At 37.9% G+C, this 14,444-nt stretch overlaps 1 protein-coding gene across 38 annotated transcripts in view; it reads right to left on the minus strand.

Moving 5' to 3' along the window:
- The window catches only part of SGMS1 (sphingomyelin synthase 1), a 313,746-nt gene that overhangs the window by 17,181 nt on the left and 282,121 nt on the right, over nt 1-14,444 (minus strand). For 34 of the 38 annotated variants that reach the window (XM_065521104.1, XM_005565861.4, XM_074002133.1 and 31 more), the window contains one exon: nt 3,937-4,054. The exons of the other annotated variants lie outside the window; for them this stretch is intronic. In XM_065521104.1, the coding sequence (XP_065377176.1) occupies nt 3,937-4,054 (118 nt within the window). The remainder of the gene's footprint in view (nt 1-3,936; nt 4,055-14,444) is intronic. 38 annotated transcript variants of the gene reach the window in all.

Genomic DNA, 14,444 nt, shown 5'->3' on the forward strand with positions numbered 1-14,444 from the left:
ATTTTTCTTAGAAGCTGCATATTTTGAGTATTGGCATTAAGGGAAGCATTAAGTACACTAATTACGGGTTTTAATGGCATAGTGAAAGCTTAAGTTCATACGACTGTATTAAACAGGAAGTCATATTCTAAAGCTCAACTCTCCCCCCTTACAGTTTAGTGATGACTGAGTAACTGTCAGAGTATCCACCAAGTGACAGGCCTTAATTGGTGTCTCAAATCATGGAATATCCAATTCTGGAAGCATTGTGCTTTCTGTGTCTTGTCTCTGGGCCTTCTCATCCATATCCACAGCTTTAACCACCATCCAGAATATGATGATTCACAAATACTTATTTTCCAGCCCTGATATTTCCCTCAGCTTTAGACTATATTGCTAAATATCCTGGACACCACCACTTAGACATCTCACAGATACTTTAAATTCTGTGTTTAATCCAAGTCATTATCTCTCATTTCCTCTATACCATGTCATTATACCAGTGGTAAAATCCAGTCCTGAAATCTTTCCCTATTCTCATTCCCTGTATGAAATCTACTATCAAGTTGTATTGATTTGGTCTCTTAAATATTGTTCAAGTCTGTTTCTTCCTTTCCATCCATCCTTAGGGCCAGTAGCTTAGCTTGAGGCCCTTATTACAGCATTTTACACATTTATTACGTAAGTTACAAATTTAAACTAACAGATTCTAAGGTGTTTTCCAAAAAGGTAGGAACTATATTTACCTTACTCATGCCTCATACTCTAGCACCCAAAGCACAGTAGGTCCTTAATGCATGTTTGTTAAATCAGTTCTCACTGGATGAATAAGAGTCTAGGGATTGAAGCATGATGACAATACCAAGTCCTCTTCTTACTTCTGTATAGCACGTTACACTGACACAGCCCCTAGAAACTGTCTCCTTTCATACCTATAACTCCTTAAAACAGATTTCAAAAAGCATCATTAGCTCTGCTTTGCCATTTAGGGAGGGAACTGAGGCTCTGAAAAGTTAAATGACTTGCCCAATGCTAGTAAGTGGTTGTGTAAGACTGTCTTAACCTTGATTTCAGTGTTCCTTTTACTATTAAGTAAATTTGTATTTTTACAGGGGCAATAAGTTCCCTCTCTGTACAATGGTTCAGAGACAGATTGAAGATTCAGTGGCGATGATGTTCAGACATCAAACAGAACTTTGGCCTGAGTAACTTTTAATAAGGTTCCTCTCACTTCTGATTCCCTTAGCCCTAGGTATGATTCTAAAGTAGGCAAAGCTGTCCTCTGAGGCTTCTCTCCAGTGTCACCCTTTTCTCTCTTCAGATACTCGTTCTCAGTGGAGGATTCTAGCCCTTGCCTGACCACTTAATTTCTTAAGCTTGATCTGCCATCCAAGAGGCAGCACCAAGCCTTGGAAGCCTCTCCCAATTCTTGTGCCTAGCTTCAGAAATCTTTCTGTTCCACCTGGCAAGTGTTCTGTTAACAAGCTAAAATTGAATCTAATTAAGTCTGCAGAGCCAACTTTCTATTCAGAGGAAACATAGAGTGACACAAGTCACTTGACACCACAAACAAACAAACGGATAAATCCAGAAAGTGGGATATCCTATAGGACAATTAATCTAATGTCTACAGGCTACTGGCAGAGGGGAAAGGAAGAAAGGACTGCTCTAGAATTATAGACTTAAAAGACAGAACAAGTAAATGTAATATAAAGATTTTGGACCCTAATTTATACAAACCAACTGTAAAAAAAAGGAAAAGCATTTTAAGACAATCAAGATATTCCATCAACTTGTAATTGCTGATATCACAGAATTACTATTAATTTTGTTGAACACCAATAGCATTATGATTTTGTACTAAAATGTCCACAGTTTTTAGATGTATACTAAAGTATGTGGAGGTGAAATGACATTATCTGGGAGTTGCTTTAAATACTTCAAAAAGAAAAAAGAGATGAAACAAATGTCGCAAATCTTGATAATTATTGAATCTGAGTGTTGGGTTTTTGGGAGTTCCTTATACCAGTTGGGATACATGTGAAAATTTTCAGAATAAAAAAGTGTTTTCTAAATCCTTTCTTCCAAGAGTCTCATTCTACAAAATAAGCAATTAGATTTAATGAGTTTTAACTAGTACTTTTTTCCAAGGTGTGCTAATATTTCACCTCCTACTGTTTAAGATTCTAGTTTCCAGAAGATCCTCATAGAATGATGGCCCTAGTTGGGATTTCTGGCAACACAATAAATGAGCAATACGTTTGTGCACAGTTCCCGCTGCTACTTCTGTGTTTACAAAGAAAACTCACAAGCTATTCTTAGGCAAAGAATCTTGGTTAGATATGTTGATGACTCAAGCTGACTCTGCAAGAACCCGTGGCTCACCAAGTATGGGCTTGCCAGCAACTGGTGGAGCTACAGTAGCCCTCAAGAAGAAGTAAGTTTAGAACAAGAGTAGGGAGAAAGGCTACATGGTACGGCCCCTCAATACTGGATCCATCTTCAACATGTGCTTGGCCAGAACCTACATCCACCTACCCCTTGGTAGCAAAATTTCCCAATGCACAGACATTTTAACGAGTTGAATTAAACTTAGGTGAATATCCTAAACTGTCAGTTTACTGCTGAGAACATGCTGCTTATCAAGCCAGGCTCCCAGCAAGAGTCCACATCCTTGGATTTTCAATGACAAGATATTCCCTATAACCCAGGAGTTACAGGTGAGTGCTTGAGAGCTTTCGCAGACAATAAAACCAATGTGAAGCTGGCTTCTTTGGAAGGGCAAAAGAAAGCGCAAGAAGGAGAGTGCAGGGAGGCAGGATGGCTGATAGAGAAGAGTGGAATGTTGAGAACATTCCTTTTGTATGACACCTCTTCTGGAGCTAAGGAAGTAGTGTATAGCAAAAAAAAAAAAAAAAAAAAAAAAGAAAACAGTTGAGTAAGAAATGAGTTATCTCTGTAGGCATATACGTAAGTTTAGGAAAGAAAGGAGTCACAGGAGACACACAAATTAAAGAGACCCAAAATTCCATATGATCAAATTAAAAATCCAGAGTGATTTTTCAGCTCTCTTTCCAAAGGTTCTATCAAAGAGAACATCTCTTCTGGGAGGAACAGAAGTACAAAGCAATGAGACTGAAAGTGTTTGGCTGTTTCACCCACACAGGTGTAATGCAAAGAAATGATCTCAAATACATCAGAGTATACTATATTTTCTCCCACCAAAAATCAAGGAGAGAAATTAGCCTCTTTTAAAAAAATGCATTAAAGAGCTTTAATGTACATAAATATTTTAACAATAAAATCTTCTGCTAGTTATTTCATAGAGTTCCAACGATCACCCTAGTTAAAAATTCTTCCAAGGTAAAAGTTAGGAGGTGAAGAGGGTCACGTGACTCTGATGGAAAGGTAGAGATAATAAGAGGAATAAAGTTTATTTTTAAAAAGACTTCTTTGTTACTAGAGAAAATCGATAAGGCAAATATATTACCCTAGAGAAAAGTGATCTTATTTGGCTTGGTTGAGAACTGCAAGGAGATAGGAATACTTTCTCTTCCTGGCTCTGCTGTAGGGATTAATAGAAGGAAAATGGAAAAAATATCACTTGAAATTGAGCTCTCCCTCTGAGAGACAGGAAGCATATAAAAGCTTCTGGATGCGTGTCAAAGAAATGAGTGATATTTTAAAAATTTGGCAGGAAACCAAGGAACTACACAAAGCTTAACTGCTTCCAACACACAAACTAGACCACATATTTCCCCAGTTGGGAGGCACTGGCAGGACTTAGAGATTCTGGGAAGGGTGGGGCTGCCTGGCCATATCATTTAGTAACATTCTCAGATGGAGGAGGGACTCCACTGTACTCTGAAGAAATGTTTTCCTGCAACCTCACTCAAAGAACCCCAGGGCAAGACGAGAAACAAACAGAAAGGGAAATTACAGCAAGGAATAGTTTACCTTCGGAGAACAGTTGAAATGCATACCAGGTACTGGGAGTGTAGTTACATACATTGTAATACACCGATACAGGTACAGCGTGCCAACTATGCAGAAAAATCTTCTGCTAATAATAGACCTAGAAAAAGGGAAAAACAGGGCAGATTCTCAGTCAGGAAATTCTGTAGGTTCATTTACTTTAATTTTTCAATGACTCAATAAAAACAAACCCCAGAAACTACTTGAGAGCTTAAAACCAGAATGTTCTAACTATGGCTAATACCAGATTAAGACAAAGATTTTGAGAACAACGTTGTGGTGCTTTTTAAAAAATATATTAACTGGCCAAAAGCGTTTAAACCGGCTTATATTGCTATTAATTAGGCTTCATGAGGCCTTCAACCTGAGTTGACGTTCAACTGTTGGACATACAAGTGGAGCCCACTGTGACTGGTCAGAACCCACTTAGTATCTGTGGTTAAACATTTAGACAGTATCTTTTCTGTCATCAAAGGAAGATCTTCAGAAAATCAGAATGATATTAGAATGAGAATTTAAAATTTTATGCCATTTAATGGGTCAAAGATATTAAACAATTTTAGTTGTACATCCCAGAAACTGATTCTCTGAGGCAATATGATACCAAGAAAGAACCTATGGAAAAACAGCGTTCAACCTCATCCCATTCCCTGACTACCACTGCAGCTTGGGATGCACGATTTACTTCTCTGAATCTCAACTTCCTAAGAAATAAAATAGGGATAACAACATTAGAAATAATGTCTGAAAAATTCCTACCATATAGTAGGTACAAATAGTAGGTATCAAATGTATAGATTAAGTGGATGAATACAAATATAAGCAAGAATTAGAAATAGTTTTATTAGTTATTAGGTTCTAACAAAATTATTTGATATATACATGTAGGTATGTATCTATTTATATACATATACATGTATATTGAGTTAGATAACTTCTCCTAATATAAAATTCCACATAAGTTTGTACAACTTAACCTCATTAAAGTTTGGTGTATTCTTGAACAAGAACATTCTTTCCCTCTCTACTTCTCTCTTGTAGTACCACAGGTCAGAGTCTTGTGGGTAACCCTGGGGTCTCCTCTTCCTTAACCTTGAGGAGTTCAGATTTTCCTGAACAAGGAAAATTTAGAAACAGTGGGCAGGTGTTCCTCTTAGGATCTTGGCCATTCAATCATTATAATTATATAGTGTAGCTCTAGTTTTATGCAGGATGGGCATGCCTACTGAGGTGTGGCAGCCAGAGGAAAATTTGTTTCATGTGTATTTTGTTTTAACAAGAGAAACAAAGATATGTCACTCATGTGATTAAAAATTAATTTTTAAAAACCATAGAATTATATTAGCATTTTATCCACATCTGCACAGCCTATGTATGTTACTTAGGTTTTATGAGTAGAATTTGGGTGTTGGTCTCTTTACCTAGATTTGAGAAACTGGGTCAGAATTATTTATGATAGAAGCCATCTTTGCTTATTTTCTCTCAGTCAAGCTGCATATGCCTCCTCCAAAGACATGAATTTATTCAACATAAAGCTGTCTTGACAATCTATATGCCTCTAATTTCAAGTAAAATAAAAAGCACAATTAAATAATATAAAGACGGACAATACTAGAGAAGAATACCAGCCTATAAGTGTCTTTGCCAAGAACACCAAAAAAGAAATACCAAAGTAAATTTTACATTGTAAGACATAATGGTCATCTTTCTTTAAAAGAAAACGCCCTCCTTAGCCATCCTGCTCAAGTGAACAGAAATAATTCTCAATTTCACTTGAACTGTACAAGAAATACTTAAGTCAGCACACTTTCAAGTCTAGATCTGCTGAACTCTTCAGAGGAAGAAAAACAAAATTATTGCTTTTGCTAAAGATTACTATCTTAAAATCACTTTGCCTGATTATTTTCTGGCACACAAAAGGTACACATACACACACACACCACCCCAATAACTATTTCCATATTTCAAACTTGAGTTACATGTGAGTACCAATGGAAGTGATTTCAGAATTATCTAAAAATCCAAGAATGAGGTATAAAAAGATGAGAAAAGACAAATACATAAAATTGCTTTAATTAAAATATTGAAGGTTCAGTCACATTTACTATTTGACTTAAAGTGAAAGAGTCAAATGACTTTGAAAACTGAAATTTGACATTTCCATGTGAAATTGTCAATGTTAACAACAAGGTGACAAGTTAGAAGTGGTTGTTTTTAAGAATTTTCTGCTCTTTGGCATTTAATCTTTTTGAAATTAAGCTTAGAATGTTTTTGGTGTATAATGTTAAACAAGGATTTTCTACAACAAACTTTAATAGAGTATAAAAGTGTTTCAAGAAATTGTATGCACTTCTGGGCGTTCACTTCCTTAATCAAGGAATTTCATACACTTAGAATTCTTATTTACTTCAAGGTTTAAAAGTTCAAGATATGCTTTACAAAAACTCACAAAAGAAATGTTAATGAAATATTCCTAGAAATTAAGCAGATGCCAACAAGAAGATGCGTGGTGCAATTTTCAAAATCATAACGGTGCTCCCCTCACATGGGATACACCTCTCCTTCCACATTCAAAAGAAGCCAGTTTCCCATCAGCATACACTTGGCAAGGACTATCATCTCAGAGACTTGTGTTTGGTCACGTTTATCTATTTTTCTCCCAGGTGTTAGAGCACTAGGCTCATTATTACTTTTTCTGAGAAAAAAGGAAAATGTATCTATTCAATTTGATTATAAGGAAATATGAATAAAAGTGTTAAATTTTATAGATCATTATTAAGACTTACTAAAATAGCATGTTATGTCAAGTACATGCTAGTATTTTATTAAGCTTTTTTATATTCCTAATTTTTAAAAAATTGCTTAGAACTTGACTAAATACCACCAGCACTAGTGTTTTTGACATTTGGTACAATGATCTAAAATTTTGAAGAAAGCTCAGGCATGGTGGCTTATGCCTGTAATCCCAGCACTTTGGGAGGCTGAGGCAGGTGGATCACTTGAGCCCAGGAGTTCAAGATCAGCCTGGACAACATGGCACAACCATGCATCTATTAAAAAAAAAAAAGAAAAATTAGCTGGACATGGTGGCGTGTGCCTGTAGTTCTAGCTACTCCGGAGGCTGCAGTGGGAGGATCACTGGAGCCTGGGAGTTAGAGGCTACAGTGAGTTATGACTGTGCCACTGCACTCCAGTCTGGGTGACAGAGTAAGACCTGTCTGTAAATAAATAAATAAATGAAAAGTGGTTAAAAAAATTACTATAGTGCAAAGTAAAATTAAAATACTGGAAAAAGTTTGTTTTCCCATGAGTTGTCTCTTTCAACTAATCCACAGTAGGAAGACATATACAACTCTTTCAATGCCCAGACCTGGCCTCCTAGCTCTTTCTGGAAGCTATTAGCTTTTAGAGATAAATAGGACTTGACAACAGTACAGTGGAACTAAGCAACAATTCAAAACTAAGAGGCAATACACAAGGGAGAGCACGTGTAACTAACACAGAATTGGGAGACTCGAATCTCTGGAGCAGTCATGGAAGAGTAATGATTCAGGTCTCTGATTAGTGATTCCAGTTGTAAAACATGAACGGACAGATAATGCATTACTGAGCTGTATCTTTATATAGATGCTAGTTTTACCTTTAACAAAGGCTCACCTGGTGCCCTTGACCACCTCAATCAATTTCCTTAGAAATTAGCTTCCTCATCAGCAAAAGGAAGAAAAAGACATCACTTTCTTATGAATCAGAGAAAGGGGTGACAAAAAAACTGGAAAGGCCATGAAATAGCACTAAGAATAAGCATCAAAATAGTCATATTTTTCTTAATATATAAGGTTGAAAATGAAATAGTTTTGTTTAGAGCCAACGACCACACTACTAAAAAACAAAGTTTCTATTGAGGTATTTCCCCAGGCATGGTATTACCAACAGGAATTGTTTTGCCAAAGTTCTCTTATATAACAAGCTCTGTGTCATCTACTTCTTAAAACTACCTGGCAATGCATGGATATGATCCTTATTTTACAGATGGGAAAAGTGAGGTTCAGAGTTTAAGCTGAAATATAAACAAAACAAAAACATTCAGGAAACTGCATCACATTGTGTAACACTGTGTAAGAAATCTCAATTTTGAGTATTTATAGCTGAGCCAACATCCTGTCCCATTTCAGCCACATTTCAAAATCCACTTAATGACTATATTAATAAAGTACTGAAAAAAATTATTCTAGCACACATAGCTATCTAAAATTAAATGTGTTTATTTTTCATTATTTTTTGTAGTCTGTGCCCAGTTAGATTTGCTTATTACCACTTTCCTCGTATGTTAAATCAGTCATTCTGAAATGTCGTTCATTTCTCAACACTCTATCTCACCTGAACATCCACAATGACCTTCTTTCTACCTATTGTCCTTAACACCACTCTTGCCTCCTGCTATGGTCTGAATGCTTGTGTCTCCTTCCCCTCAAATTCCTATGTTGAAACCTAATCACCAGTGATTAGATCACAAGGGCAGGGTCCTCAGGTCTGAATTAGTGCCCTTATAAAATAGATCATAGAGAGGTGGGCTCACCCTTCTGAAATGTGAGGACACAGGGAGAAAGTGCTATTTATGAACCAGGAAATTGGCCCTCACTAGATGCCAATCAGCCTGCACCTTGAGCTTGGACTTCCAGCATCCAGAACCTATAACTCACCCAGTCTACGATATTTTGTTACTGCAGCCTTAACAGACTAAGGTAGCTTCCTAAAATGCATTCTGTTTAGAACTGCCAGAATCATCTATTTTGAAACAGTTAAACAGGTATGTCCCTTAAAGCCTTCCAATGGTCATCAAACTCATTTTAATAAAATCTTTTCCCAAGACACTGAGGCCCTATATCTGGCCACCTTCCTCTAGCCTGCCCTCTGGCCACCCTCCCTATCATTCTCCAGGATCTATCTCAGCCCAGTGCCCTTGGTGCTCTTTGAACACAGCTTGCAAAGTCCCTCCTACCTTGAGTAGGATCTCTGTGCCAGCCATTCTCTCTGCCTGGATTCTGCCTTCTCCTGGGACACTTGCCTGTCACTGATACATTCCATTCAAATGTCATCTCTAAGAAAGGTCCCCTACTCTAAGTAAGCCCCTGTTCCTCTCTATCCCATCCTCCTATTTTAATTTCTTTACAGCCCTCCTGAAAACATACTGCACCCCTACGTTCCATATTCTGTGAAACTAACTCCAAAGAAATTCTAAAATCTGTTTTCCTTAATTCCTCGCTACCAGCACCCGGATTCCCTGGACTGTGACAACTCCCCTCACAGGCTTCTTCAACTACCTTCAACATGACACCTCCTTTTTTTTTTTAAGTCTTTTTTTTTTTTGGTGAGACAGGATCTTGCTCTGTCATCCAGGCTGGAGTGCAGCTGCATGATCATGGCTCACTGCAGCCTTAATCTCCCAGGCTCAAGCAATCCTACTGCCTCAGCTTCCCGAGTATCTGGGACCACAGGCGCAGGCCACCATGGCCAGCTAATTTTTAAAAATTTTTCTGTAGAGACAGGGTCTTTCCATATTGCCCAGGCTGGTCTTGCATTCCTGGGCTCAAATGATCCTCCTGCCTCCACCTCCTCTGTCTTCTCTAGATGTGAATCCCACTGCCAGGGGCAAAAAGAGCCACTCATTGTTCCCTAAACACAAACTCAATTTCTTGTTTTTGCCTGCCAGTCTCTTTTTCTGGCCTCTCACATGATTATCTCTGCTATAATCCTATGCATCTACCTCATGGCTTCCAGATGTCCCCAACTGGACAGAGCCACTTCATCCTCCCAATTCCTTCAAATTTCGTTTCTACTGTATGGTATTTTTTAATAGTGAGACAGGCATCACCATTACCAACAAAGGTAATGTCTCATCCCTTTGTGAGAAGACGTTCTTAAGAAGACCTGTGCTTTCTTGTCTTTTAGTCCCAGGGAGACTTATGATGGTACCTGTAATACGACGGCAGTACCAGCAACACTATACAGTTTTGTGCTCTAGAGCTTTACTTCTTATTCTCTCTGAAGTCCTTTTCTACTTCTTCCTACAAATATTTGGTGCTTAAACCCTTTTATATATCTGCCAGAAATACTCTGCCCTGATGTTCACTGTCCCTTCACTCTGTATCCTTTCTCCATTCATATTTTAATTCAAAACACTTGCTGAGATTGCTCCATTATCCAACCAGAACTGCAAACCCCTAGAGACTGGGGCCTGTGAGTTCTGTATGCTTCTCTCTTCTTTCTAGTCTCATTGTCCTGTAAGGCCTTTCCACCCATCACAGCCTCAGGTATCTCAATGGCTATAGACTCCATTTAGGAAAACTCAGGGCTTAATTTAGTACTTTAGAAGAGAAAATTCTAAGGAAACGTTAGTAAAACAAATGAAAGAACAAGACTAAACATGGTAGAACAAACAAAATAATCAAAATAAATACTTGCCTGGGAGATTTAGAACTCATTTAATAATTCTTAGGTACCCATACAGGGTAGATGGCACAGTTCATGAATCAGGAAAAAGAGACATACCTGTGCACCAGTCCAGAAATGTGTCTGTACATATACTATGCATTTTTGCATTTTAAAATCCAACTCAAAGAAAATTCACACCTTTGCTATTAATTATTTTAACAACATTCCTGTTTAGCATATGCCATTATTCCATTTTACAGAAGGAGAAATTAACGTATGAAGAATTTAAGTACTAGCCTGGGGCCAGAGAGTAAGTCAATGAAAGTGTCACTACAAAACCTAGGTCTTTCTAGACTTTGAATCAGCTGCTCTTTTCGCTAATGAAATTAAAATGTTACTTCCAGAGTTATATACAAGTTGTAACAGGAAGTAAAGAAAAAAATGCTAACCTATAAGACATGAACAAAAACATCAATACTATCTACTTGAGATAGTTATGTAGAATTAAAATCAAGTATCCTCCAGAAACTGCTAAATAAAACTGTAAACAAAAGGTGTTATATTTCTGTGTTGTTATTTTAGGCTATCAACAAAAATAATATATGTATATATGTGTACATATATGTGTGTACACATTAGTGTGTACATAGAATACATTAGTGTACATAGAATACAAATGTGTATATGCATACATGTGTGTTTGTGTGTGTGTGTATACACACCCAGATCTCTCCTCATTCCTTCCCATCATCAAAACTTATCCACCTTGAATCATATTGTTAGGGGCTTGCTTAGTCACAGCCAGCAGAACTGAACAATTACTGTTTACTCTTGGGCTAAGGGATTATCCTTAAAATTAACACTGTTATTTTAACAGGGGGTTTCTGAAAACGTAACAGACACATCACCAGCAGTCACTAACATTTATTGAATTCTAGGCACAGTAACTAGCATGTGCAACACATAACAAATTTTAGTGTCTATTAAAATTCACATAATGAATATACATGTGCTATTCTAAACATGGGAAATACAGCAGTGAACAGAGCAGACAAACAGCCTGGCTTGTGGTACCTGTGTTCTAGTGAAAGAGGCAGACAATACACAGGTCAAGAAATAAGTAAAACATAGAGCACGTTAGATAAGTGCTAAAGAGGAAAACAAGTAAGAGTCTCATTAGGGGAAAGGAGGTTAGAACTGGAGGCTAAGTTGGTCAGAGAAGGTCTACCTCTGTATGATGTGTCAACCAGGAGGTTGTGGGAGAAAATTCCAGAGGCTTGTGTGTATCAGTGTTTGTTGATCATCAAGGGAGTACAGGGCATGAGGCCATGAGGTCTGGGAGGACCTCTTAGGTCACCATATGAGGACACTGGCCTTAATGCCCTATGAGGTGGAAGAAGATAAATGTACTTTGACTTACTCTGTCTGCCAAGTTAAAAGGTCATTAAAAGGAAGCAAGACCAGGTAATAACCTAGGTATGAGATGAAGGTGGTTAGACCTATGGCAGCAATAGAAGTGGTGAGGAAGGTCAGAGGATCACTTGAGCCCAGTAGTTCTAGGCTACAGTGAGCTGTGAGCTATGATCATGCCACTGCCCTCCACCCTGGGGGATGAAGTGAGATCTCATCTCAAAAACAAAACAAAACCCAACACATTTGGGCTGAGCACTGGGAGGAACAGAAATGCCACTGGTGGGCTTGGGAACCAGGAGGATGCCAAGTACTCCGTCAAGTGCGTTGTGCATATCATCTCGTTCAATCCTCAAAACAGCTTTACAGAAACCATAATTCTCATTTTGTAGGTAAGGAAACAACGCTACTACAATAGTCAAGTAACTTGGCCAAAGTCACGCAGTCAGCAGGGATCTAAATCAAGAATGATCTTCCAGTGTAAGACTGAGTATAACCACATGCTTCACCACCACAGCCACGTCACTGACAGGCTGGTGGGACTGACAGGATGTGGTGACTTCTAAATCAGATCATGAGTAATTAGACAGACATCCATGATGGTTTGCTGAGAGGAGGAAAACAGACAATCCTTGGGCATGCTGTAAAAGAGAAGGCCAAAATGACACCACTTAAAAATACACGTGTACACACATTACTCATTTATGAGCACATGCAGAAAAATATAAAAAGTTACATGAACCCAAATATGAGCATTGTTTATCTCCAGTGAGATGATAAGTTGGTTTGTTTTTTTGTTTATCCTTATCCTCTAATCTGCCTACAAGTCAAATAGATGGGATTACTAAATTTAGAGAAAAATCTACAATTTCCCTATAATTCCTATGACTCAGTCCAGTATTTAGGTCATGGGACCTAAAATTGTAAAAATTAGAAAAGGTAGAAGCAAAGAAGACCATCAGTTCACTAACATGAGAATGAGAGACGAGGCACGAAAGTTCACTAACATGAGAATGAGAGACGAGGCACAATCTGGGACTAAGTCCATCATCGACCCTCTAGAGTGTCCTTCCCCACTCCAAAAAAATGCCCTCGGTAAACAAAAAGATGACAGAGAAGGCATAGCGAGGCCTGCAAGAGGCTAGGAGATCCAGATGATCTGGGAAGAAAAGGGGTCAGAGAAGGTCCCCAGGAAAGGAAAGAAAATGGGATCTCAGCTCAGGCTCTGAGTCTAGATAGATAATAGGTCAGAATCAAGAGAGGAGAGAAAATGTACTAGAAACAGAAAGAAAAAGTATAAGGTTCGGCATGCCTAGTCAGTGGTCTTAAGTGCAGAAAGGTGACTGAAGTTGGTAGCAAATGAAGCTTTGTCAGGTTAGTAGTGAGTAGGGCCCATTCCACACTTAGGAGGTTCCAGAGCTACGACAGAGCTAAGGGCATTTTCTACAGTCTACAGGCAATTGCAAAAATGGACGGCTATCAGAGTTGGCAGATCCATCCTGAAACACATGTACGTCTCCCAGATGGAACCCAATACATAAAATTTATAATTTAAAAACTAAACTCATTTGTTTTTATTCTATCTGTCCTATGCATGTGGCATCTACGACACTAAATCTGTTAAAAAAAAAAAATACATCTCCAGAGGACAGGTGCCTATAATACCAGGAAATTTACAGACTGGATGCATATTGAAGAGCCTTCAGTGCCCAAAATATGCCACTGTACGATGCTGGGCAAGTCAATAGCTTCTCCAAGTCTCAATTTTCTTCACTGAGAGAGGAGAATAACACTACTTGTTTTAAGAGTTGATTGTATCAAATGATACAATACACATTAATGCTTATTACTCTAAAATCAGTTGGTTTGGAACCTGCCTCTTGAATAGGATAATAATTTTTGACAACATGGATTAAAAGGAACACAACAAAACAGATTTTGAGTAAGCACATAATTGATGCAGCTACATGTGTGGAGGGAATAGAAAGGAGGGAAAGAGGTAATCCCTGAGCACTTACCTTGCTTCACTGCTGGAGAGAACTATTACAGCTTATCAGGGAATTAAATAATGGGTAAGTATCCAAAAAAGCACCAGTAATATGAGGGAATTTTATCCTGAGTTTCATACATGGATGGAGTTTAGACAACACATTTTCAAAACTGAGATGTCACTCTGAGAACAAATATTTCCCAGACTATAACCCCCATTCAACCGTTTTGCTAGCTGCTATATCCCTAGCATACAGTCTCCAATAATTTCTGGTAAACAACTAAACATAAAAATGTTCTGAAGTTGCATTACAGACTACCATTACAATCTACAGTATAAGACTAATATATAATAAAGTGAAATGACCTTAAGAAAAGGCTCTTCTGGAACTCAGAAAATAAATTCTATTGAATAGAAACCCCCACTCTCCCCCACTTCATATCAAATGCTCTCTGTATCAAATGCTTTTAAGAACTTCAATCACAACCATCGAAGACATAAAAACAAGAGAAAAATTGTTGACAGTATCTGTGGGTCATAAACTACCTTTGGGAAGCGAAGAGGAGTTAAGTACTTTGATTCAATCAACTTAATAAAGAAACTCTGATGGAATTAAAATAGGGTAAAATGAAAGATAAATGTTAGTGGAGAATCTAGT

Source organism: Macaca fascicularis, chromosome 9, assembly GCF_037993035.2.
Source record: "Macaca fascicularis isolate 582-1 chromosome 9, T2T-MFA8v1.1".
NCBI lineage: Eukaryota > Metazoa > Chordata > Mammalia > Primates > Cercopithecidae > Macaca > Macaca fascicularis.